The following is a 27,331-nucleotide window of genomic DNA, read 5'->3' as shown; positions in this document are numbered from 1 at the left end:
GTTATAAGCAATATTTGAAAGGACAGACACCCCGTGTGTGTGTTGTTTTGAAATCCTAGTGGTTAATGTGTAACAGATTTTCCCTAAATATGCAAAGGGAAAACACCTTTGGGATTGGAAGGGGTTGTTTGATATAATTAACAGTAAAGGTAGATTATTCGTGGTATCTTCGTTGTGATTTTTAAGGTGGGTGTTTAGAATTTATTTTGAATTCTCCATGAAAATTTGAGGAGCTGGATCTAAATCTCAAAGTAATAACTTAAATCTTGGCTTTGAACTTGGTAGGTCTGCACTGGCAGGTTAGAGGGAGAAAACCCCAATAAAGGAATAGGACCCAGGTTAGCTCATGTATGGGAAGTTATACCTGCCAGTAGTGCTAAGTTTCCTGAAACCTTCTGAAATCCTAAGGGTAGCTGTTTGATGCTGATTAACTTTTTGTTTATTTTCTGTCCTGCTGTTAGTTTATTCATGTGCCAGGGTGATTTGAATATTAGCATGTGGTAGCTTCAAGGAGTCCTTGGTTTCTAAAAGTGAAGGTTGCTAATTTGAAGGTTCACCATCATGGAAGGACACAGCTGGGCATATTTGAATGAGAGCCCATGACAGAACCTGGGTCCCACTGGTACTATATCAAGAGGGGAAGATGTTTCCCGCAATGTGTAGAGGCAATGCTGGGAACCCCATATTTGTAGATTGATTTTCTATGTCTGTTACTCAGTGTTTCTGGTAAAAGAGCAGGATTCAGGTTCTACCTATGTGTTATTTCTATTGATCTTGTGGTGCTGTGTATAAACGAAAAAACTCTTGTGTCTCGAAACAAAAGGAAATCATAAAATGCTGAGTAACGGTGGTCCGTGACCAAGCTACTTTTATTAAAAACCATATTCCTATGAGTTTGATTACCTTGCATCACAAGGGAGAGGTAATGTAGGTACTTTCCAGTTTAAAATTTCTCTCCGAATCATTTGATATAATGGAAGCATTCTGCAGCTGGCATGTGGCGATGGTTGTACAGCTCAATAAATTGACTAAAAATCATTGAATCATATGCTTGAAATGCTTGAATGTAAGCGTATATCGTAAACCTCAATAAAGTTGTTTAAAACCCTATCTAAAAATTTTTAATGTTTATTTGTTTTTGAGAGAGAGAGACAGAGTGTGAGTGGGAGAGGGTCAGAGAGAGATGGAGACACAGAATCCGAAGCAGGCTCCAGGCTCTGAGCTGTCAGCACAGAGCCAGTGCGGGACTTGAACTCACAAACCATGAGATCATGACCTGATCCGAAGTTGGTCGGTTAACCAATTGAGCCACCCAGTTAACCCAAATCCTTTCTATTTTAATTTGAAACCACATTGTTGTTTATGTTTGCAAGAATATTTACTGACCTGTGTATATATACAGTGCACATAACAGGCACACCACTGTCCTTATGGAGTGTGCATTCCACTGGGGGCAGTGAGTAGATAGCCGGCAATGTACAAAACAATTATGTAAAATGTTAACAGGTGAGTGCTGCGGAGGAAAAAAATAAAAGGAAGAAATCACATTGAGTTAGGGACATAATTTGAGTGGTGGAGCAGGTCTCCTTGAAAAAGTGACAGTTAAGTAATGATCTCAAGGAGGTGAGGGGTTACCTGTTACCCTGGAGAGGCAGAGGGGATAGCAGGAAAATGCTGGATATGTTCAGGGACATCAAAGAAGCCCATTTGGCTTATATTGTGGGATCAAGGGGGACAGAAGTGGGAGCTGTGGTCAGGGAGGTAATTGGGATCAGGAAGCTGATGTGTGGTGCCTTTTGGACAATTTTTCAGGTCTTTGGCTTTTCCTCTGGATAAGGAAGGATGCTGTGGGAGGGTTTTAAGTATATGGCTTATGTTTTAACAAGATTATTGGCTGCTGATGGTGGAGAAGGAGAATCAAGGAGTCAGGGGTAGAGACAGTTGCAGTGATTCATTGGACAGATGATGGCAGTTGGGGCGCAAGTGAGAGCAGTGGAAGACATCGGCTTCTGGATGTGCTGTGAAGGTGAAGTCAAAGATCCCCTCCTGTATCTGAGGAAGAAGATAAAGAAGGTGTGAGGGTTGACACCAAAATTTTTGTCCTGAGCACTCGAAGGATGCTAGGAAGATAGTGAAGACCACACTGAATGAAGTTCAGGATGGAAGAAAGTTCTGGAACTTCAGGTTTGCACACGAGAAATCTGAGATGCTCACTAATCACGAGCAAAGATGTGGAGTAGACAAACAGATATAAGACTAGGGTTTTGTGATTCAACGTCCATATGGACCTGCAGCTTCTGACCAAGGATGTCATGTGGGGTCAGAATAAATACCTGTTTTTCAGAACATTGGCCTTCCAAACTTGCAGAGAAGTGTTAGGCTGAAAGGTAGTGATGATTCCTTTATCCACCCCAGTCTCAGAAGGAGCATGCTTGCCCTTTGGGGCTCTGGACTTTTTGGTGAAATGAGGCCAAAAGCAATATGGGTGTTAAGTTTAACTTGCTTCTAATTTTGATAGAGTATGAACAGCCAGTGGAGTAGTTTGATTGCTTTCTCTTTTTTGTCCTGACACTTTGCTTCTTTTTAGAATCATACCCAAAGAGAGGGGAGCAGCCCTAGTTTGACGTATTGGAAAACAAATTCAGAATAGATATTAAGTACAGAAGTTTTGCCCAGAAACATAGTGGTTGAGAGGTCTGTTCGTACGACCCAGTAAGCATGGATAAGAACCTACTGCTTAAAGAAATGTCTGTGCTTGATCAAATCCTTGTTTTCCCTTGTTTCTCTGAGTTCAGTGTTTTTGGAGGGAGTTGGGGAGAATATTTAACACTAATAAATGAAAACAACCTCTCCAACCTAGATACTCGAAAAGTCTAGATTCCCCCTTAAAGAGTGGTCCTATGGTTGAGTATGAAGGCTACAAAGAGAATGAAAGCTGATTAGAGCACATTTTCTCCTCTTTGTCCAGCATCTTCTGAATATGATTATTTTATACTGAGGCTTTGTCTGCATTAGCAGTTTTATCTGCAAGGAAGGGACTTCTAATTTGCTAATTAGAGAGCTTGTTTTTCACAACCAGGATCCCACTGTTTTGGAAATCACTAAGCGTTTTCTCTGGGATGTGAGAGCTCCTAAACTAAAAACAATTTCAGCAAAGTTCATCAATATGGTGGACGGGCTTTGGCATATACTTACCTCGTGCGTTGCTGTAGTTCTTGAACTCAGAAGGGAAATGTATGTTCTCTCTCCTGCTTAGTCACAGCCCATGGATCCTTACTTCAGTTTCTTTTTAATCCCGTTCTTAATGCATCTTGCCAGATATGATTCTTCATTGTATTATCTAAACAATGTCTAGTTTCTTCTTTTTTCTTGAAAGAGCCCCAGATATAGGAGTCCCACCATACAACTGTAAAATTGTGCTTTGCTTTCTGGATATCATACCTAGTATACCTCATGGTATTGATAACTTAACTAGTGGAAGAATTACAGAACCAACACCATTCAGCCACACCATGGCCAAGCCTTTTCTTTTCATCTAAGCGTTAACTGCGGTTATTTACTCTGATGTCTCAGCACTGTTTTCTTTAAAGTGGGTTAATATGGTTGTTAAATATTTTTAAATCTTTTGTTACCTTAACTAGGGAAAACCCTCTTTGTACAAATGGATGTGTGATTGTAATTGGTTGTACATGTAATTTTTTCCATCGGCTTTTCCTTCCATCTTGATTCTGCAATGTTTATGGTATCTGGTATGGTAATGATGGGCCCTCTGTGCTTCTGTAAATGGCTGTCTGAAGACAACAGAAGTCCCTGCTAGCTCACTTCATTTACCTTTATCTGCCAACTTAGCTTTGTGCTCCAACTACAAACACATGGTTTTATTGAAAATGTTAATGCTTTGATAGAAACAAATATTTTATTTTCTGATTATGAGGAGCCAAGGTCAAAGCTACCAGTAGGCTTTTCTCCCTAACCTATGGCCTTGGCTGAGAGATTCAGTCCTTTGTGGAGTAGCTTTTTGGATCTAGCCATGCAAACTGAGCTGAAACTGACATCCAGATTTGGTTTACATCAGAACTACCCAGAAGTCTCTACCCATTTACATATTACTATAGCAGGATATTTAAAGGGGGAGAGGAGTCCTTGGAGCCAAGTGTCTGAGTTTGAATATTGGTTCCACTTTTTGCTTAACGGTGTGATCTAAATATGAAACAAATTAACCTTTGCAGGCATAATACCTTCATCCATAAAATGGGAATAGTATTGTCAGAAACAACAACAGAATAACCCAGGGACTTTGGTCCACTGTCAGTGGCCTGTAAATATTAGCTATATATAAAGAATGGGTGTAAAGTAGGTAAGTCCAAAGCTGTTTACTAGGGAAGTGGTCTTGGACCACTGAGACCCTCCATGCATCATCTGTATGACAGCGGCAATAGTGAAGTTTACAGCTTATGGTGGATTTGAGAATTAAGTGAGACGATTCTTGTAAAGCACATCACACAACGTCTGGAAACAGTACTCATTGTCATGTCTTAGGACTGTTTGTGGCTGTTTTCACTGTTCTCAAAACAGTTTCCTTGGCCCCACTCAGTGCTGATATTAGAAGCTCAGGAATGTGGATTTTATTTATTTTTTTTAACTTCTCCACTACATAAAGCCCAGCACTTGCCTTTGGTTCAGTATTTAGGAACCATGGCCATTGGTGGACTGCCGCATCATGCCTGAGATGAAATCCTGAGGTGAAATTGTAGTCCACTTGCAAATAAAATTATTGATATTTTTCTACAGGATACTTTTTTTTTGGAATGGTGACCCCTGTCTTCACTGTCAGTAGAAATAGCTCACATCTATAACTCTCATAATTACATTATCTTCATTGGTGATCGGTTTCATTCCTAAAAATAAATGCTTCTTAAGGTTTATGAAATTTTCCATCAGACATTTTATTTTGATCACACATTGTTGACAGAGTGAAAAAGAAGAGAGCTGACCATTTCTGGGTTTTTGCTGATTTGCTCTTTTTAATATTCCCCTTGTATGCCCAGTTTATCTCCTGCAACCTTTACTTATCCAATGCCTGCACTGCCAGATGTGGGTAACGAGGGTGAGGAAATTCAAGTGTCCTGCCCTCGTACATTCTCATCTTCTGCAATGCAGGTTCCTTGTTGCTCCCTGTTTTAAAACTCTGCAGTGTGTTGCAAATATTACTAGATTTTCAAGTGCAACCCATATGGGTACCGGATTTCAGAGAAAGCCTTGACAGAATGTCTCATGATTTTCTCAGAGTTGAGATGGAGCAATGAGGATTCATAGTAGATTGAAAAGCTCTTCCCAGGGAATTCTGGATAATGCACCACTGTCATGATGGAAAGTTTTATATTTGGTCACGGCCTTTGGTGTATTTTTATCAACAACTTGACGGAGGAGATGGATTTATTAAATTTGCGAATGGCATGTTGCTGGGAGGCCGAGTTCTGAGATTAGATGACAGAATCAGGATCCCCCCAGTTCCTGAGGGGCAGGGATGATGGGCAAAGATTAAATATGATGTAGTAGAGAAGCCACAGGTGGGGCAGCCAAATGGAAGCATTGTACAGACTGTTGTTCAGATCACAACTTGAGTGTTGGCACAGCCAGTGCAGAGGACAGTCAGGAATGGAATGACTTCTCAGTGATATTGACTCTTCCTGTATTCATCTCATTTTAAGGTTAAAGTAGAATATTTGCTTTAATAAGGATCTCACTTAGCAATCACAAGAAAAAGACCCGAGGACCTTCTTTGCCCACATAATTGCATAATACGTACTTCCTTTCTAAACCTTGTTTTCTATTATTGCCTCCTTCCTCAGCCTTTTTAGACATTTGGCCCTAATCACACCTAACCCATGAAATTTTACTAACATAGATAGACATAGACTATATATCTCATCATGGGTTTTATGTATATCTGTGCTTTAAGGTTAGGAAACAAACGTAACATATTCTGCCCCCCCCAAAACAAACATTTACTCACTGGGGCAATATTACCCCTGTTGAGAGTGCATTCCATAATGTATTAAGACCAAAGGCGTTCCAGAGTCCATAGAGAATATTCTCAGGTCAAGGTCTTAGACGTGTAAGTGTCACAATTTTTTAAATACGTTTTTTGTTGTTGTTGTCAATTACAAAAGTACTATACATCCTCTCAAAATAAATATCTTCCTAGGTCATAAGGGAGTAATTAGTGAAAAATCTCCTATCCCTATTTCCTCTTCATCTACTAGTGTTATGGTTTCTTACATATGCTTCCAAACGTATCTTAGGTACATACAATAAATACATACATATGGCCTTCTCATTTTTCAAACAAGATTGGTATCATATTATAATATATATCAGTTTTGTCACTAAAAAAAGTCACTTGTGGGGTTCCTGGTTGCTAGTTGGTATAGCAGATGACTCTTGATCTTGGGATCATTAGTTTGAGCCCCACATTGTGGGTAGAGTTTTCTTTAAAAAAAAGTAACATGAAGGTTTTACCATTTTAAAGAGCTGTCTTTTTCTTATTCGTTGTCTCCCATTCCACACATGCCATTGCATTGATTTCCCCTAGTTTAGTTAACTATCCCTTTGGAGATGGATGTTTATCTTGTTTCCAGTCTTAGATATTACCAACAATGCTTCCATGACTAACCTTAACCTTGTGCCAATGCAAATATATCTGTGGAATTAATACTAGGGTCCAAGGAATGCACGTTTGTTATTTTAATTGTTATTGCCAAATTTTCTTTGATACAGATTGTATCAGTCTCTCGGTAGCCATAAATGAAAGTGCTTATTTGTATACATCCTTGCTAATAGTGTGTAATCAAACATCTTGATGTTTACTGATTTTAGTAGGTGAAAAAATACATCCATAAAATTTTAATTTGTATTTCTCATTATTAATGAGGCACAGCAACTTTTCCTACATTAAGGGTCCATTTGTATTTCCTTTTTTTGAACTCTTGGTTCTTATCCTTTGACCATTTTTTATTTTTATTTTGATTTTAAAGTTTATTTTTAAGAGAGCATGAGAGGGGGAGAGGCAGAGAGAGAGGGAGGTAGAGAATCCCAAGCAGACTCCCAGCTATCTGCGTGCAAAGCCCAATATGGGGCTTGAACTCATGAATCATGACATCATGACCTGAGCTGAAACCAAGAGTTGGACCAAGCCACCCAGGTGCCCCCTTTGCCCATTTTTTATATGGGATTTTGGGTCTATTGATTTCTAGAATCTCGATATACCGAAGAAGATATATACTAAATAATTTTCCCTTTTGTGGTATAAATGGCAAATGTCTTGATGGCTGTTCATCTCTTTTGTGTTTCTTGTGGTGCTTTCTGCAATCAGAAAATTAAATATTTCTTTAACGTATATGATTTCATCAGTCTTTTCAGAGTTTGGGCTACTACATGATATATAGAAATGCTTTTCCTACTACAGATTTCCCTGCAACTGCTTCTTTTGTCTTTACTTATTTAATTGTTTAAATCTTGGATCCGTTTGGAACTTATACTTGAATAGGATTATCTACTCTTGAACCATTGTATAGTATTAAGTAATGGATGTAGTTTCCTTAGCACATCTCCACTGATGGATATTTGTACCACTGCCAATTCTTTCATCTTATAAACAAAAGGTCAGATGGCAAATATTTTATGTTGTGTTGTCTCTTTCATAACTACTCAACTCTGGTTTTATAGCATAAAAGAAGCCATAGCTAATATGTAATGAATGAATGTGGCTGTGTTCCAATAAAACTTTATTTACACAAATAACTGATGGGCCGGATTTGGCCTGCATACTGTACTACGCAAGCCCTTGTAATTTGTAGGTCAGTCCCATAGATCTGGAATTGACTCTTTGTTCTGTCCCTTACTATGTGAGGGCAAGCCTCCTAGCCTCTAAACCTCAACTTCCTTATCTGTTAAATGGGAGAAATGAGCACATCCTTGACACAAGTTGTTGAAAGGATCTAAGAAGTTGAAACGTAGAAAGTTGTCATCACAATGGCTGACGTACGTTTTAAACTTTAAAAGATTGCATTAAAATGTTATTTAACTTGATAACTGAGGTTTTGGTGAAGTCTCAACCTAATCCTAGTCCATTCAAACAGGTACTTATTTATTGGAACTTCTATGTGTTGTATGAACAAAATAGACAAGTATCTGACATCAAGGAGCTTCTTTTCTAATGGACTATCTACAAGGAAGGGAAGTAAACAAGGTTACGGAAATTGGATGTGATTACTAAGCTGGCGGAGACACCTCTGACTAGGTGAAATGGAGTTGATGTTCTGTTTGTCACTGTCCCGTCTGCTAAATCTCTCCAATTTTCTTTCTAGATACCCTTTATGGGAAGTTACTTACACTATAAATTTAATGAAATAGAGAAAAGTACAAGTTACAGTGAACTGTTCACAGTGTGACAGACACAGGATCCGTCATGTTGTTTTGGCTTTACCTCATAAATGTGTCGCTTTATGTCTAGACATTCCCCCAGATAGCGTTTAATAGTTAATACATTTTAGAGCATACATTCCTCCTTTTATAGTTGCCACAGGAAGCGTGTTAATCATCCTGTCTACACCCTCTGAAGTGCCATCCAGTCCCACAGACCCCCTCCACTCCAGGCCCCTCAGCTGTTGAGTGAATGCCTCGCCTCATAAAACTGTTTTTAATTTCTTGTTTTTTTTCTCTCAGCCCTTAGGTTGGTGGGTTGTTACATAGACCGTTAGCCCTCCCCAACACCAAACTCTGGGAATGTTTCCTCTTCCTACCCGTGCTCCATAACATACTGAGGGTCATGACACTGGATGAGAAAGTAATGGTGAGAAAAAGGGCCCTCCAGCCCAAGACAGGAAATGAGGTCTGAGCCAGACCTCAACTGTCAGTTTTGTCTCCTTCCCCTTTGTGACCTGTGGGATTAAGACACGGTCTCCTCAGTGCACCTTTCCTACCTAACACCTTGTGCTGTGGCTTGTGTCTGAGGCAGAAGCCTTTGGTGAGAGGCAGCTGTTCCACTTGGGGCTTTCGGGGATTCTTATCCCCTGACCCCTCTGTTCCCAAGACTAAGAATTTACAGCACGGACTTCAGAGTTTGTTCCCTGTGCTTCTGTCTAAATGAAATCTTTAAACTCTTCCTCAAGTTTATCCCTCTCCTGTGTAGGGAAAGAGGAGAGCTAGACACACAGGAAGGAAGGGGAATCAGGAGATGTTATCCTTTATGATAGTCCACCCAGCAAGCATTTCTGATTTTTATCTTTATAATTCAACATTTTCATGTTAGTGAAGAATGAGAAAGCATTGAATACTTTGTCTTTTTAAACAAATATTCTGATTATATCATATATATATGTATGTATTTTAAGTTTATTTATTTATTTTGAGAGAGAGAGACAGAGAGTGAGCAGGGGAGGGGCAGAGAAAGAGGGAGAGAGAATCACAAGCAGGCTCTGTGCTGTCAGTGTGGAGCCTGATGGTGGGGCTCGAACTCACAAACTGTGAGATCATGACCTGAGCCAAAACCAAGAGTCAGATGCTCCACTGACTGAGCCACCCAGAAGCCCCTATATCATGTATTTTTTAGTCACCAATAGCAGAAGGCATACTCAAGCTGTTTTAACTACAAAGACATTTAAAATGGAAAAGCGTAGAGATGAAAGTTAAATTTCAGCAATGTTTGATCAGGTTTCCTCTCTTCCTCCCTCCTTCCTTCCTTCCTTCCTTCCTTCCTTCCTTCCTTCCTTCCTCCTTTCCTCCTTTCCTCCCTCCCTCCTTTCCTCCCTTCCTCCCTCCCTCCCTTCCTCCCTCCCTCCCTCCCTCCCTCCCTTCCTCTTTCCTTCTGCCTTTTTACCTACCAGCTTTAGCCTCTGGTTGATTTCCCTTTCATTGCAGTCCAGTCCACTTTCTTCCTCTTGTTCATTCATATTCTGGGAGGAGGGTAGATCTTCCCTCAGAGCCCCATATTGAATAACACCAACCTAAAACATTCCCTCTGACCAGGGAAATTTCATGTGCTAATTGGCTTAGTCCTGGGTTAACACCCCTTCCCAAGCCAATTACATGTCAAGGAGGATGAAATTAAGCTGATTGCCAAATACCAATCAGACATTATTTCCAGAGCCAGAAGCCGGGTCAGACCATCCAGAATTTAGGGTTTGAAAGTAGTTTCCAGAAGAAAGTATAAATAATCATGTTTATTGAGCCTTAGTATGTGCCAAGTACTGTTGGACATGCTTTATCGGTAAGAATTTACTTAATGCTCATCACATCTCTGTGGTTTCTTGTAGGAATGTATTCAGCGAGGGTGAATGTTGGTAGGATATTAACAAATATTTTATATACCTAGCTCATTCTTCCTCCGTGTGAAAAGAACTGTTCTTGTGAATTCAGGACTCTTACATGTTTTGGGGTGCTGGGTAGCTCAGTTGGTTGAGCCTCTGACTCTTGATTTTGGTTCAGGTTATGATTCCAGGGTTGTGGGATTGAGCCCTGTGTTGGGCTCCACACTGAGTGTGGAGCCTGCCTAAAACTTCCTCTCTCCTCTCCCCTCTCCCCTGCTTGCGCTCTCTCTCTCTCTAAAATAAAAATAAATAAATAACACTAAAAAACAAAAGAATTCTTACAAGTTTTAGAGACGATCCAGTATTTCATGTGTAAGGAAGTTGAATCATTTTAAGGCTTGACCACTGCCACATCCATGTCTATCTTGCAGAGTTGAGAATGGAGTGAAAAGAGCAATATTGTGGCAGGACCGTCACCACCTGCCTCTCTGGTGTGCTTGACATGCATTGCTAATTGTTCTGGACTTTACTGATAAATAATCGTAGAGTCATTTGAGGCTAACATGTGAGTTAAAGCTTCTTGGCCATGTTTGATCTAGAATTCAAATGTCAAGTCTCATTGCCCCGTGCTTTTTCCACTATGCCATGTGACCATTTTAATCCTTGGATGATTGTTTATGTCAAGTTTTGTGGAGGCAGTCAGAATTCCCGAAGATAAGATTGTTGTCGTGTGAAGTGTACTGAGTGCTTCCCTGGAAGGTTGAAAGCTTCGGGTCTGGAGCAGACTTACCTGTAGCTTATAAACACTTCAGATGTTTGGCATTGGGCAGTAAGAATTGTGACTTTTTTTGTTAATATCTCAGATGTTCTTTGTAATCAATTCCTTGTTGTATCTACAAAAACCAAATTTAAATTTGCCTGTGGGTGCCTGGGTGGCTCAGTTGGTTAAGCATCCGACTCTTGATTTCAGCTCCGTCATGATCCCAGGGTTGTGAGATTGAGCCCCTTGTTGGGCTCCACGTTGGACACAGAGCCTGCTTAAGATTCTCTCTCTCTTTCTCTGCCCCTCTCCCCCACTTGTGCTCTGTCTCAAAAACAAACAAACAAACAAACAAACAAGTAAATAAATAAATTTGGCCCAACTTTAAACATTATTTGTTCCGGTCACCTAGTTGGCTCAGTCAGTTAAATGTCTGACTTTGGCTCAGGTCATGATCTCACAGTTTGTGAGTTTGAGCCCCCTGTGGGGCTCTGGGCTGACAGCTCAGAGCCTGGAGCCTGCTTCAGACTCAGTGTCTCCCTCTTTCTCTCTGCCCCTCCCCTGCTCACACTCTGTCTCTCAAAAATAAATAAAGATTAAAAAAATTAAACATTACTTGCTAGATTTTGAGTGAATCAACTATTTCATTATTAGTAGGAATTTTGACTGCATGTTTGGATGAGGGTAGATTCCTCCTGAAAGATACAATTTTTTAGTCCCAGATACTTCTAAACAGGCATCATCATAGACTTTGTCTTTGAAGGACCTTCAGAATTCCCTAGTCTGTGAATTGCATCGTGCTCATAGTGCATGCATTATTCCTGTCATCCCACATACCCATGCAGACATCACTAATTAATCACCCAATCCTCTTAACTGCTGGGTAGTCACCACCGGCATTGTCATTTTATGCAGTACCCTCTTTTTTAAGGACAATATATTAGGCTCCAGAGAGATCTTCAGCATCAAGATTAGAGTCTGGGACCTTCATTTTATTAATTTATTTTTTTTCAACGTTTATTTATTTTTGGGACAGAGAGAGACAGAGCATGAACGGGGGAGGGGCAGAGAGAGAGGGAGACACAGAATCGGAAACAGGCTCCAGGCTCTGAGCCATCAGCCCAGAGCCCGACGCAGGGCTGGAACTCACGACCGCGAGATCGTGACCTGGCTGAAGTCGGACGCTTAACTGACTGCGGCACCCAGGCGCCCCTGGGACCTTCATTTTAAATACTTGTGCTCTTTCACATTTTACCTAATATTAGTTTTAACATCCAGTCCTAAGACAGAGATCATGCAAAATAAAATGAATAATAGTTGGTACTAAAGAATGAATAATGTAGTTGCCACGTCTGGTGTTATTGTCTGATACTATATCTGGTATTATGGTTAGTTATTGATAATTACCTTAAAAGCACACCATTGATGTGAAATAGGGGGATGAAGGTTTTATACCCAAAATTTGAAAACAAAAAATTTGCCCAACTCTTTTAGTCCATCGGAAGGAAAATTTCCATTTTCTTAACTGGCTTAAAAATTGGAAAACTCCTTTGAACAATGTTGAACAACTTCATAATTATACACGAATACAAGGAAAACACTGGGGATCAGCAATATGAATGCTTTTTAGCGCTTTCTTTCTCTTTTTTTCATATGTCCAGCAATAAATGCACAAAAAGGTAATTAAGTTACTGGTAGTGGAGAATGCCAAAGAATCATAAGCTGAATCCCACAGAGCTTTTTAATTAAAAAATGGAATAGTTTTAAGATGTGTTTTAGATTTGGTAGAAAAAGCATTAATTATAATATTAGGTAAAAAAATGAATACTAATATTTTTGGGTTGTTGCTGTTGGTTAAAAGTAGACCACAAGATGCTGGGTAATAACCCTGGATTCAGGTCATACTTTTAATATAAGTTCCTTGAGGGAGGCATTAATAAGCATATTTGACTAGCAACAGCACATAACATGTATATTAGTTTTGTTTTTAATTAGATTTAGACAGAATTCATTATTTTTAATGGCTTTTCATTAGTGAACAGAAACCGTTATTTGGATGTATTATGGTAAAATAAATTCAAGGTGTATGCTTATTTTCTGCAAAGAATCTCTTTGGTATTTAAAGAAATCATCGTTTGGAACACAAATCCTAGGTATTTGAAATTCCTTGCTTTTAAACAAAAGTATGATTTATATGCTCTAAAAATAGTACTTTTCTTTCTTTCTCAAGTCAGGTGTTAATAATGAACAATAATTAAATGAGTTAGTTTACTTAAATTGTTGAAAAGTCTTATTGCTAAACATTTATATTGGTTCACATTGGACTTTTCAAATTATATTGCTGGACGTGGGAGGCAAAATTCAGATGTTTCTCTGGGATTTGTATTTTCTTTGAACACAATAGCTTAGTTTTGTTCCAAAATTTATGCATGTCAACCAGGTTCTGTGGGTTAAATCTGCCTTAAAAAAACACTATGAAGTGGGGTCTCAGAGAGGAGCCCAGATTTACAGTATTTGCCATCATTTTCACGTGGGGAATTCTATCTACCTTAAACAGGCAAGTCGGAATTAAACTCCAATTGTGTGATTTATTCGCCTTACTGTAGAAATATGTCTTCCTGATGTCTACTGAATTGTAGCATCTCAAAATGAGAAAAATACAGTGGCTTGTTAATGGTACACCAGGGAGGTAAAAGCAGGTTTTTTTAATGCACAAATGAGCCGTAAATTAAGTAATAATGTTCTTCTTAACTATAGTTTTTAAAGGTGAATTTCTCCAACTTTGTAACGTTTTTATATAAGCTTAAATAATGAAATATCACCCACACGTTTGCTGTGTTTTCTTCAAGCCAGTCTCTCTCTTCCTTTGGTTTTGTTCAGTGGAAATTCCTTTCATGCAAAGAGGTTATGACAACAATCCCAGTATTATCTATAAATCAATGCCCATCTCCTTTATCTGTTGGGCCATAGACCTACCCCCAGATACGTAACAGTAAATCCAATAAAATTTGGATATTAACAACACTTAGATTTTATTTGGCTTCTGAGTAGTTTCATTTATATTTCTTCATCTTATTTTCAGAGTAACCACAGAATGACCCTATAGACAAAGAACAGTCAGGAAACCACCGCTGGTGTGTTACTGTTAACTTGCTAAACTTTATTCGTAGCTCATGACTTTTCACACTCATTTTTATATTTTGTCTCACTTCCTAATCCAGAATCCCACAATGCATTTTTTTTGGTCGCCACTCCTTGGTCTTTGGTCTGTGACAGATTTTAGGTTTTCCTGGGTCTTCATGACCTTGACCCTTTTGAGGAGTATCGGCCAAGTATTTCATAGAATGTTCCTCAGTTTGGATTCGTTTGATGTTTTTCTCACGACCAGACAGAGGTTATGGAATTTTAGAAAGAATCCCACAGAGGTGATGCTCCCTTCTTATCACATCTGTCAAGATGTGCATGATAGTCCGTGGTATTCCAGGTGACCGTTGGTTAAGGTGGGATTACCAGGCTTCTCCATGGGGAAGTTGTTATTTTTCTCTTTTCCTTTCCTGTTCTTTGAAAGCTAGGCACTAAATCCAGCTGGTGCTGGGATTAAACTCCAAGTCTGGGAGGATCAACTGTACTTTTGACTCTTGTGCTCTACAAATGGGAAGTACCAGGGCCTAGTAAACTTCTTAGCATTTCAAAGAGTGACTCCCCTAAACTGTCAAGTTCAAAGTCCTGCCCCTGGGGAGGCGAGGACCCCCTCCTCTCTCTTTGTATATCATAAAATGCCTTCATCCTCCTGCCTTAGCTCTTGGTTGGACTACACATTTGTTTCCTCCATTAGATAGTCAAGTTCTTGAGGGCTTGCTACATGTTTTTATAACACAATAGCAACGGCAAAATAGCAGCCACCATTTACTGGGTTTTTATCCACTGATTATCTCATATAATCCTCAAAACTACCCTTTATTGTGGATACCACTAATATTTCCCATTGCGTGGATGAGAAAATTGAATCACCTTCCTCTTAAGTTGCCCTGGAGACCCCAGGGCAACTGGCAGCTCCGTTTGCTGGCCCCCATTTCTTAGCACTGTGCCTGATACTGAGCAGATGTCAGTTCAATATTTAAATGTCTCCAGTGATAAGTTGATGAAACAAGACTATTGTTCTGCCTTAGTTGACCTTCTTTGATTAGAGAACACTGTTAAAGCATAGAAAAAAGAAGAGAGCCTTAAAAATAATCATGCTTCAATAAAGGCGTTGAAAGCAAAGTTCTGTCACATTCCTTTCTTTAAAAAACTGTAATTGCATTTAGTGGGCTTGTTAAATTTGCACACGATTCCATCATGCACATCACATACCTGCAGCTTATTTTATCTCATCCCCGTTCAGGCTAATTTAACATATAAGTGATGAAAGGAAGGAGTATTTATCTCTGAGGTTGATATCCTGACTCTTGAGTCAGGGAGACTTAATAAGGTCAGCAGATAGAAGTATAAAATGAGGGGCGCCTGGGTGGCGCAGTCGGTTGAGCGTCCGACTTCAGCCAGGTCACGATCTCATGGTCTGTGAGTTTGAGCCCCGCGTCGGGCTCTGGGCTGATGGCTCAGAGCCTGGAGCCTGTTTCCGATTCTGTGTCTCCCTCTCTCTCTGCCCCTCCCCCGTTCATGCTCTGTCTCTCTCTGTCCCAAAAATAAATAAACGTTGAAAAAAAAATTAAAAAAAAAAAGTATAAAACGAAAACCAAAATAGCACCATAGTGTCATTGGAAGACAGACAGAAGTATGCAACTCGTTAAAATCATCTTCTAATTCATAAAAAAATATGTATTAGCAATCCGCTGTAAGTAGGACCCTGTGCTAGGCATAGGAATAAAACAACACAAGACAGAGAAGGAACCTATTCCCAGAGAGTAATGAACTAATGGGGAAGACAGAAACCAAGAAATAAACAACAAATTGTATTAGTGATAGGATGTTCCAGGGAAAACAGGAGCCCACTCCCAGGATAACACACAACCCTGTACGTGCCTCGTGGAAGCCTCCCTGCCAGGGGTACCTTTACACTGACATCAAACCTTTAGCCAGGAATTTAAAATGCATCCACTGAATTCATTAAAAAGAAAATATTTTTCATCACAAGTTGAGTGGGATTCCACAGCCACTGTTTGATCCTCTTGCTGCAAATATGTTGGCAGTGTGTCTCCATTAAGGTTTGATTCCTCCAACGGCAACTGGGTGGTTCAGCCGGTTGAGAGTCCAACTCTTGATTTCAGCTCAAATCAAAAATCTCACGGTTGTGAGATTGAGTCCCACGTCGGGCTCTGCACTGAATGTAGAGCCTGCTTGGGATTCTCTCTCGCACTCTCTCTGTCCCTCCTCTGTTCATGCTCTCTTTGTCTCTCTCAAACATAACTAAGTAAACATTTTTAAAAAATAACTCATTCCTACAAGACTCTTAACAGGTGAATGGCGGGTTTCTTTTGGCGACCTAACTGCCCTGTGGTTTCTACCCCTGTGCTCTACCTTGCCCCTTTTAGGAAGGTATCCTCGTACATTAGTTTGTCATGTCAGAGTTGGTGAGCTGTTGAAAATGAATCTAACTGCCAACTGCTCATTCTAAGAAAGAGTCAGTAGGGGGAAACTGAAGCGCAAATGACTTTTCCTTCTTGTTTTCGATGGGTAATGTCATCCCGAGGGCAGAAGGCTTCTTGCTGATGGTTTTTGCCTCCAAAACTAGGTTTGAAGTTAACCACGGTCTTTATTTAGAGCCATGTTTTTTACTCAACAGCGTTTATCCCAAGTTCTGAAAAACAAAGCATTCACTCCTGTGAGATTGTACAGCTGCAAATGATTAATGATATAATTCTCAGTCCTTTATAAAGTGTCTCAACACTGAAGAGGTTTATCCAGTGTGGAATGGTAATGGTGCTTCAGTGTGAGAATAGGTAATCAATACCTCCGAGCTTGGAAAAGTGTTCTGTTTCCTCCACTAATGACATAGGGGTTTTTGTAAGGCAAGGGTGTCTGGAGCATGAAGCACTCCAAAGAAAAATTAATTTAAAATCCGAAGTGGAAGATCAGTTTCAATTAAACTTGCACTTGAATGTACATTGGGTGGAAGTGTGAAAGCAAGCATGTCGTTGGCTTAAATCTTCAGATTGTTACCAGTGAATAAATGGATCCCACTGGTACGAACCCTGATTATATTTTCATAGAGTGCTAAATTATATTTCACCCATGTCTGGAAGGTTTTGAGAACTAACATGAATGGCAAGTACTTTTAAGAGGTCGCAGAGTACTTTTCTTTATTAGTAGGATAATGATCAGGTGTCTGTATTTACAAATGATGGCTTGCATTCTCACTTCTTTGGAGTCGTACATGTTTGGAGTTTTACTGTGCATGTTTTTCCCACCGAGTATAATTTTATTGTACTAGTGAGATCCTAAAAGGCATTGCACACACACACATATGTACGATATTACAACATTAGTTTCCATAATTTGAACATATAGGCTCATGAGACACATCAACAATCACTTTATTCGCCTATAAGAATATTTAAAGAATGGATCGGAAAATTGGAGCCATTCCTTATGTCCCCTTTCCCCTCCTTTTTTCCTTCAACTGTAGTGCTGCAAGATGAAAGTGAAGTTTGGCTAGAACATATGCAAATGCACACTCTGTTCCTTTATGACTCATCATAGTCTTAGGGAATTTGACCAAGAGGTGAAACAACGGGAGTGAAAAGCCCTTGATGTGTCTTCCGTTAGTAGAAGTCCAACAGTAAAGACAATGGTGATGTTAACTTTCTCTAGAAAGCCTTATGACACTTGTAAATGATTTTGAAAAGGGCCCTGAGGTTTCTAAACCTTTGCCAAGCGGTGAGCATGTTCTTCCTGATAGTCTCTTTTATCTTACTGTTTGGGATGAGAATTCGGGAAAATGACCCAGGCATAGGAAGAAGCCAAGTTACTTGCCAGACAGCAAGAATAGGGATCATTTTTAGGGAGTCACCTCAATTGCTTTTGCAGCCATGAAGCTTCCATGACCATGAGCGAAAAGATTTTCTTTGTCTCTTTTTTCATGTACCATTGTTTATATTAGCTGTAAGCTGTATAGACATAGAGAGATGGGGACATTTGTGGCCCATGGTGGATGGCAGTGGGTTGGGGACAAATGTGTAGGCTTTTATTCAGTAGTAGAGAGACTTATGGTGTCTCTGTTCCTCCATCACACAAAGCTAGGTATAGAATGAGGTGTGAAAATACTGGTTCATGGGTGGATTGGTCTCTTAAAATCACTTTGGCTGTTTGTCCTCTTCTATCTGATACGTGAAGAAATTTGAAGCTATAAAACCTAGGTTGGAATCCATGTATGTATGTATGTATACACATTATACTTTACTGATTGGGAAACCTAAAAATTATAAGACTTAGACTTATTTTATATCTGATTCTCAAGAACAGATGTATCTTCATCTTTCTAGCAAAAGACGTGTCCATTCAACAGGCCACTCCTGCTTTATCGTGTCTAGAAGGGCAAAGGCCGGGAACAGAACAGTCTCAGATACTGGTTTAATTGTTTGATATCAATTTAATAGATATCACCCCCCCCCCAGATCATTTCATTCCAAGTATAGCAGAGAGGCAGGTGCAGTATGTTTTCTCTGCCTGTGCCTGATTGATACCCAGTAGGACTCAGCATTATAGTTGCATTCTATTTTATTCCTGCTGCGTGTATCCGCACGAAGCCTGTCTTTATATGAGTGCTGCGTTCAGTCTGAAGGCACCTTTATACACCCATCTCCTAGGCCGGAGAGGGATTCGAAAGGAGAGGGAGTACCTGAATATGCAAGTTTACATCAGGCCAAACCAAAAAATCTTTCACAAATAACCTAAAAACCCTGCCTCTTTGCCTCTTTGTAGTGACTCTCATCCCATGTTACACTGCTTTTGATTTTTGATTTTTCCCTTTTCCAGTTCACAAACTCCTGGGAGCTAAGAAGAAAGTTGTGTTTGTTACACTGTTGGTGATAGCAAAATATGCTAAACTGATTAAGGTGTTTTCTTGTGAATCAATGCTTTGATTATTTTGGGAAACTTATTTAAATTTTCTTAAAAATGTGAACGACTCTGACAGCCCGTCTGCTCAACTTCCTTAATCTGATTACAGAGAAAGTTAGCAAATGTTTGATTACAAATCAAACAAAACAAAACTATGTTAAGGGACATATCCTTTCTTAAATCTTCTCACCCCATCAAGCAAGTGGCTTGGATCCATAGTTTCCACTGGACTGACATCTTTGGAGTGGGCACATGGGGGAAAAATGTACCTTCAGAGACATCATGCTTAGCTGCCTACTTCCTGTTCATTCCATCCTTGATCCTTGAACCATGAGGATTGAAGTATCGTTTTCTTTTAACAGGTGCCTATGGTCCTGAGCACTGGGTCACATCAAGCGTTAGCTGCAGGGGCCGTCATCAGTCTCCCATAGACATTTTAGACCAGCATGCACAGGTTGGCGAAGAGTACCAGGAGCTACAACTTGATGGCTTTGACAATGAGTCTTCAAACAAAACCTGGATGAAAAACACAGGGAAAACAGGTAGAGTCTGTCTTTTTTTTTACTAGTCCACAAAACACTGAAATATTTTTGGATGTCTCTAGTATTTACCTTACCTATGACTTGCTCCTTAGGTAGTGCATGTTGCTATAGGGGACATAGAGCTGAATGAGAGCTTTGGGATCAGCTCTTGGTGTGAGAACCAGCCACTTGCTCTACTAGCTGTGTGATTTTGGGCAAATTACTTAACCACTCTCTGTGCCTCAGATTTTAGAAGTATAATAAAGGTACATAATAAAATACTGTCAACCTCATAAAGTCATAAGGATTATGTGAATCAACATTTGTAAAGTGTATAGAACGGACTTTCAGAAATCTGCTCTATCCGTGATGATGGCTACTAGCCACATGTGGCTTTTTAAATTTAACTATTAATTAATTAAAAGCAAATAAGATTAAAGTTCACTCCCTCTGTTGTAATAGCCACATATCTTTTTTTTTTCCCCCTGAGTTCATTAGGTTGTCCATATTCAGTGTTTGAAAGCAGAGGATACATATTCAGATCTTTGTGGGGTTTTTTTGTGGGGAGACTTTTATTTATTTTTGACTTTTATTTATTGTATTTATTGTTTATTTTTTGACTTATTTTTTATTTTATTATTTATTTTTTTTACTTTTATTTTTCCAGCTTTATTGAGAAGTAATTGACTTATTACATTATATAAGTTTAATGTATACAATGTGATGATTTGATACATGCATATATTGCCAGGTGATTACTGTAATTAGGTTCATTAATATTCCTATCACCTCACATTGTCCCTTCTTTCCTTCCCTCCCTCCCTCCTTCCTTTCTCCCACCCTTCTTCCCTCCCTCCCTTCCTTCCTTTTTTCTTTCCTTCTCTCCTTCCCTCCTTCTCTCTTTCCTTCTTTCCTCCTTTCCTCCTTCCTTCCTTCCTTCCTTCCTTCCTTCCTTCCTTCCTTCCTTCTTTCCAGTGAGAATATTTAAGACCTACTTTCCTAGAAACTGTGAAATACACAATATAGTACTGTTGACCTTAGTCACCATGATATACATCCCCAGGCTTAAAGTGGCAGTTTATACCCTTTGACCACATCTTCCCATTTACCACATCTTCAGCTCCTGGCAACCACCATTCTACTGTTTCTCTAAGTTCAACTTTTTTAGATTCCGTATATAAGTGAGAACATACAGTATTTGTCTTCCTCTGACTTACTTGACTGAGTATAGTGCCCTTGAGGTCCATCCATATTCTCATAAAAGGCAGGATTTCATTCTTTTTTATGGATAGTATTCCATTGTGTGTGCGCACGCGCGCGTGCGTGTGTGTGTGTGTGTGTGTGTGTGTAACATTTTATTTAATCATTCATCTATTGATGGACACTTAGGTTGTTTCCTAAACATTTCCTAATGTTTTGGCTATTGTAAATAATGCTGCAATGAACATGGGGGTACGTATATATTTTCAAGATAATGATTTCATTTCCTTTAGATACATACCCAGAAGTAGAATTGCCGGGTCATTGGGTAGTTGTATCTTTAGTATTTTGAGGGACTGCCATATTCTTTTCTATAGCAGCTGCACCAATTTACATTCCCATCAAGAGTGCACAAGGGGTCCCTTTTCTGTGCATCCTCATCAATACTTTTTATCTCTTGTCGTCTTGATAATAGGCATTCTAGCAAGTGTGAGGTGACATCTCATTGTAGTTTTGATTTGCATTTCCCTGATAATAAGTGATGCTCAGCCCTTTCCATATACCTCTTGGCCCTTTGTGTATCTTTGGAAAAATGCTTATGGTCTTTTGCCAAGTTTTAACCAGGGCTATTTAGTTGTTTGGTTTTTTGGATTATTTTCAGTGGGTTTTGGTTATTGTTTTTTGTTATTGTAGTTGTTGTTTGCTATTAATGAGTTACATGAGTTCATTATGTATCTTGGGTATGGAAATCTTTATCACATGTGTAGTTTGTGGATATTTTTTCATATTCATTGGATTGCCTTTTCATTTTTTTAATTATTTCTTTTGCGTGGAGAAAGAAGCTTTTTAGTTCAATGTGATGTCACTTCTTTATTTTTGCTTTTGTGGTTTGTGCTTTTGGTGTTATGTCCAGAAAATCATCCCATCATCCCTTAGATCGCTAAGACCAATGTCTGGGAACTTTCTCCTCATATTTTCTTCCCGAAATTTTATGGTTTCAGGTCTTAGATTTATGTCTTTATTTCATTTCAAGTTACTTTTTGTGAGTGATGTAAGGTAGGAGCCCACCTTCATTCTTTTGCATATGAACCTTTAGTTTCCCCAGCACCATTTATTGAAGAGATCCATTCCCTTTGAGTGTTCTTGGCTCTCATGTCAAATATTAGTTGATCGTATATTGTATATGTGTGGACTTATTTCTGGGTTCTAGATTCTGTTCATTGGTCTGTGTGTCTGTTTGTATGCCTGTTTCATACTGTTTTGATTACTATAGCTTTGTAGCATAGTTTGAATTTGAAGATCATGGGTAGTATTGTGCTAGCCACATTTCAAATACTTAGTAGCCACATATGGGCAGCAGTTACCATGCTGAGGCAACACAGATAGAGTGTGTGCTATCACTGCAGAAAGTTCTCTTGGGCAGCTCTGTGCCGAATGCACAAATGGAAATAAAGTTCTTACCTTCCTTGGGTTTTGGCTGTGTTAATATTTCCTATTGTATTAGAGCACAAAGGAACACTTTCTCGTTCTTTTGTATATCAGGTCAGCAACTGTAGTCTCCTGCTTCATTTTAACACAATCACCCTCACTTGCCATTTGAAATTTATGAATATGAAACATTCTATTTTCGCCATTGCTAATGCAAGGAGCTATCTCCCTCTTAATCACTATTGTGCCATTATCAGTTTTAGATTGTCCATGGAATTAGAGAACGCTTTGCTGTGCCCCACTTCCTGATCTGAAAAACACAGGGCTATTATATTACATCTCTGCCTCATGCTACCTGGGATTCTATTGGTACTAAATACATTTTTCATATCTTATTTTTGAACTCTTATAACTCTCAATGATTAAAACAAACTCTCTCTCACTCTCTTTCTTCCTTCTTTTTGAAATGATCCCTTTGTAACCAAGGATATCACTACAAACCACTCTTAGTAATCCCTTTCAAGAGCCTTGGCTGGCCAGAGCCCTAGTGCTAAGCTAAAATGACTTCACTGTCAGCCCTTTTTGACCCACAATAAGAATGAAACCAGAGTTGTCTTTTCTTTTAACCTAAGTGGCTGTATGTACAACTTGGGGAGGATTCATTTTCTTTCTCCAAATCAGCATTTGTCTGAGATTATTCATGGCTGATGGTTTGGGGTTGGCCTCATTTGTTCGTAAATTGCTTCTCAATTGTCAGCACAGTGATTCCTGGCTTTGGGCTCTTTTTCATAATGTTCTCATAATCGGCGGTCCTCTTGCCTTAGAGTAGGTAGGCTACCCTCTCTTGCACCTGAGTCATCCATTTGCATAGCTGCGCAGGAAACGTGGGACTGGTAATGTTATCTGTACACATGCTTTTTCACCCCCATTTCTCTCCTCCAGTGTAGACAATATATATTTTTTGTTACAATTCAGAATTTCTCTATCAGTGGTCCTGCTTTGTATTTCAAGCATGAGTAACCTTTGGAGAACCGTGATGGGAATATTAACTCTTCCGACCATCCGAATGTGGTGGACGGGAGCGTTGCCATACTAGGTGTTATCAGCTGTTGGCATGGAGTGCCACCTCGGCGCCACATTCCGGAAACCTGCCAAAGGCAATTCGCTGGGCTCTCTGATACGGTTTTCTACTTGACTCGCAACGTTTGACAGCCTTCTGCGAAGATAACACGTTTCAGTGACAGCTTTCAGCTTGGTATCACCAATGACAGGTTTTAGATGAGTGTGGGGTTCACTCAATGCACGTTGATTCATGACCTTGGTCTTCCAGAAGCTGATTATCAATCTCTGTCACTGTGCTGACTTCCTAGAGTCATCAACAACTTGTTGTAGATCCATGAGTGCGCGCGCCTGAATTTAGAGCGCAGCCATCCAAGTACGAGCACATCTGTCTCAGAGAGTCTAGAAGAAGCATGCCTTTCTGAGAAGCAGAAATAAATCCCCATTACTTCTCACTCTGTACTTACTACTGTAAAATTCATGACATCATCCTCAATTGGCCATATTTCAAATAATCTTAAGATGATTCCATAGGGCTGGTTTTTAAAAAGTGACAACCACGTCTAGGCAATGTTAAACAAGAACATGGAATTGTTTCTCTGTTCTCTTAAGTTTCAGTTTATGGTGGTTTAGGAACAGGGGTGCAGAAATCTTCTTGTGTTATTGATTTTCTTTTTTCTTTGTCTTCTTTTTTTTTGTTGTTGATAAACACAAACCTAGAAATTTCTTCATTCTGTAGTTGTTAAAATGCCAGATGAGTTCATAAATTTTCCAGTATTTTGGAGAAATGAAGATCAGTTGCTTTATTTCCCATGCATGAACCTTATAAATTCAACTGAAAAACAGTATACGTACTGTGCAGGGTGCCGTGCGTCTAAATTAAGGGTGAGTATTGACAGTATCCACTGTGAATAGTACTGATAGGTACCCCAGATAACATCAGTTTTCGAAAACACACATATCATCAGCCCTAACTAAAGAGGAAGTGGACCTACAGCTAGTGGTATTCCAGCAAATGGATCTGGACCCCAAAAAGGAAGAGAATCCAGAGTGTGAGAAGAAAGTGGTCAGCAGAGTATAAGTACAAAGTACCAGAAACATCTGAAGATTAAGTCCTTCTGCTGGTACCAAAACTCCAGGAAAGAAAGCATACATATAAAACATGCCATAGGAAAGTCTCCCAAATTCACTTCTGGTTCCAGAAGAGCTCACGGGAAGAAGAGAAAGGCCTTCCCCTGTTTGGTGACCTGAAACCTGCAGAGCCCAAGACCCGAGGTAAAGGCCCAGGGAAGAAGCCGAGAATCAAAGAAAAAGTAGAGAAACAATGACATTCTTCATTGGGGAAAAAGGACTCTCAAAAATGAGAGGCCAAGATCTTCACTACTCCTAGTAAATCTGTAAGAAAAGCTCCCCATACCCCCAAACTATGGCCTAGAAAACCTAAAATTCCCTAGTCAACCTAAAATTAGAGAGTCAACCAGAAGGAAACATCTAAACTCCCTAAGGAGCTTTAAAAATGCCCAGGTCCTGACCCCTGTTGCAACCTTCTCCAAAAGTGAGCCCCGGACTTAAATATTTTTTAAAAGCTTCAACAAGTTTTATGGATATATATTCATGGGTGTAAGAACTTGTAGTTAGAAGTAAATCATTTGTTCTTCTATGTACTTGGTAATGTAATGGGGAAAATGGAACGCTTCTCTACAGTTGTTTTTTATTATTAAACTGCAGCATTTGCTTCTGAGTGAATTACTGGCATTCCAAAAAAATTGTTAAAAATAAAAAACAGGGGCACCTGGGTGGCTCAGTCGGTTAAGCCTCCAACTTCGGCTCAGGTCATGATCTCACAGTTCGTGGGTTCGAGCCCTGTGTCAGACTCTGTGCTGACAGCTCAGAGTCTGGAGCCTGCTTCGGATTCTGTGTCTCCCTCTCTCTCTCTCTCTCTCTGTCTCTCTCTCTCTCTCTCTGCCCCTTCCCTGCTCGTGCCCTGTCTCTCTTTCTTTCTCAAAAATAAATAAACATTAAAAAATTTTTTTTAAATAATAAAAATTAAAAAATAAAAAACAAAAACATGGATGTCATTTTACTACAGTTTTGCAAGCTGTTACCATTTTGGGGAACTGGACAAAGGGGACACAGGACCACTGTATTATTTCTTACAACTGCACGTGAATCTATAATTATCAGAAAAAGTATAAGCTTCATGAAAGAAAAGCCCCCCCATAAGCCACATGGTCTTTCTTTGTTTTACTTGTTCATTTTATACATACCTTGAATACCTAGATGAAGAAAAAATGTCTTTTTCCTTCATCATTAATTTTTAACCAACACATGTTTTTTTTTATTCCCCAGAAGTCTTTTTTTGAATTTAGTTCTTCCACAAAATAAATTCAGGAGAGAAAATATATTTTTTTGTGATGGAAATTTACAGGTCACTTACCTGTAAAATAGACTGCCTTTTGGATATTAAAATATGAATATAGAAAGTTAATATTTAAAGCAGCCTATTATGTACAGACAGTAACTTTCCCATAAAACAGTTTTAATGTTCTTATGAGTCTTAACCCCCTGAGAGGGCTATATATCCAATCCAGCATAATCAATAAAGCAAGTTGGTTGTATGTAGCCCACTTCTCAAAAGTTGTCTAAAATACCTTTGCAAGACAGATAGCATCTCTCTTTTTCTTCCTGAGGAGCCATAACTGTCTATTGTGCCAGTTCTCATTTGATTTCATCTAAAGTTATTTCCCTTTCTTTCATTTTTGTAGAATGAATAGATAATGCATTCATCAAGAACATTTCAAGATAATCTTGCTGTTCCTAGTGTTAGCTTCAAGCTAAATGATCAGAATTGAAGAGTTAGATGGTGCTTCTGATGTATGTTAATAAGCCACGTTCTCCTATGAATTTGAACTATTGGAATGGCTTTTTGGTGTTTCTCTACTTTTTCTTTCCTCCCACACCAAGGACAGATAGGAAAAGCATTTATCACCATGCTTTTACTTCCATTTTCCCACTTTATATGTGTTCACTGTGTAGTTTTTTTCTTTGCCCACGTTCTTTCTTATTTGTCTGGATATGCCACAGTGCCTGGCCTAGGTGGATTCAAGAAAAGGTTGTTAAGTTAAGCGAAGTAGATAGATTACAATAGCCAAAGTATGGAAGCCGCCCAAACGTCCATCGAAAGATGATTGCATAAAAAAGAGGTTGTGTGTGTGTGTGTGTGTGCACACAACAGAATATTACTCAGCCATAAAAAAGAATGCAGTCTTGTCATTTCCAACAACACAGATAGAGCTAGTGAGTATAATGCTGAGTGAAATAAGTCAGAGAAAGACCAATCCATGTGATCTCACTCATGTGGAATCTTAGAAACAAAACAGGTGAACAAAGAAACAAAGGGACAAAACAAAAAAATGGACTCTTGACTATAGAGAACACACTGATGGTTACCATAGGAGAGGTGGGTGAGAGGTATGGGTGAAATAGGTGATGGGGATTAAGAGCACACGTATCCTGGTGAATACTAAGTAATGTATGGAAGTGTCGAATCACTATATTGTACACCTGAAACTAATACAACTGTGCGTTAACTAACCGGAATGAAAATAAAGACTTAATAAATTAAAAAAAATAAAATTTTTCCTATTTTAGAGGTCCAAATTCTTGGGTTCTTGCATCCTGTTAACTATTCCGTCTTGCCTGAACTCTGGAATTCAAGTCAGAGCGATTTCACTGGGTCTGTCTTTGGTACACTACAAGTTCTGTGTCACGTCCGCTCTGCTCCATTTCTTTTCTCTGAATCCCACAGTCCCAGCCCCTGTGCCATGGTGGTAGAAACTAGTTTTGGGAAAGACAGAAGCCAGTTACACACCAATTACCTGGTGGGAAGACCAGTGCTGTTTTACACAGATAGACGAGTAAATTTTGAATTTTGAGGGTCATTTTTGAAGCCCGCCTTTATTTTGTAGGGCACAGGACTCTGTGCTAGATTGACA

The 27,331-nt window shown here is 39.3% G+C and overlaps 1 protein-coding gene across 4 annotated transcripts in view; it reads left to right on the top strand.

Annotated features, from left to right (window-relative positions):
- Positions 1 to 27,331, top strand: part of PTPRG (protein tyrosine phosphatase receptor type G) — a 722,691-nt gene that overhangs the window by 395,563 nt on the left and 299,797 nt on the right. For all 4 annotated transcript variants that reach the window (XM_040454574.1, XM_040454572.1, XM_040454573.1 and 1 more), the window contains one exon: positions 19,491 to 19,670. In XM_040454574.1, the coding sequence (XP_040310508.1) occupies positions 19,491 to 19,670 (180 nt within the window). The remainder of the gene's footprint in view (positions 1 to 19,490; positions 19,671 to 27,331) is intronic.

The sequence above is a fragment of the Herpailurus yagouaroundi genome, unplaced genomic scaffold, assembly GCF_014898765.1.
Source record: "Herpailurus yagouaroundi ecotype Mexico unplaced genomic scaffold, PumYag 213, whole genome shotgun sequence".
In the NCBI taxonomy this organism is placed as follows: domain Eukaryota; kingdom Metazoa; phylum Chordata; class Mammalia; order Carnivora; family Felidae; genus Herpailurus; species Herpailurus yagouaroundi.
This window is presented reverse-complemented; position numbering and strand designations above follow the sequence as displayed.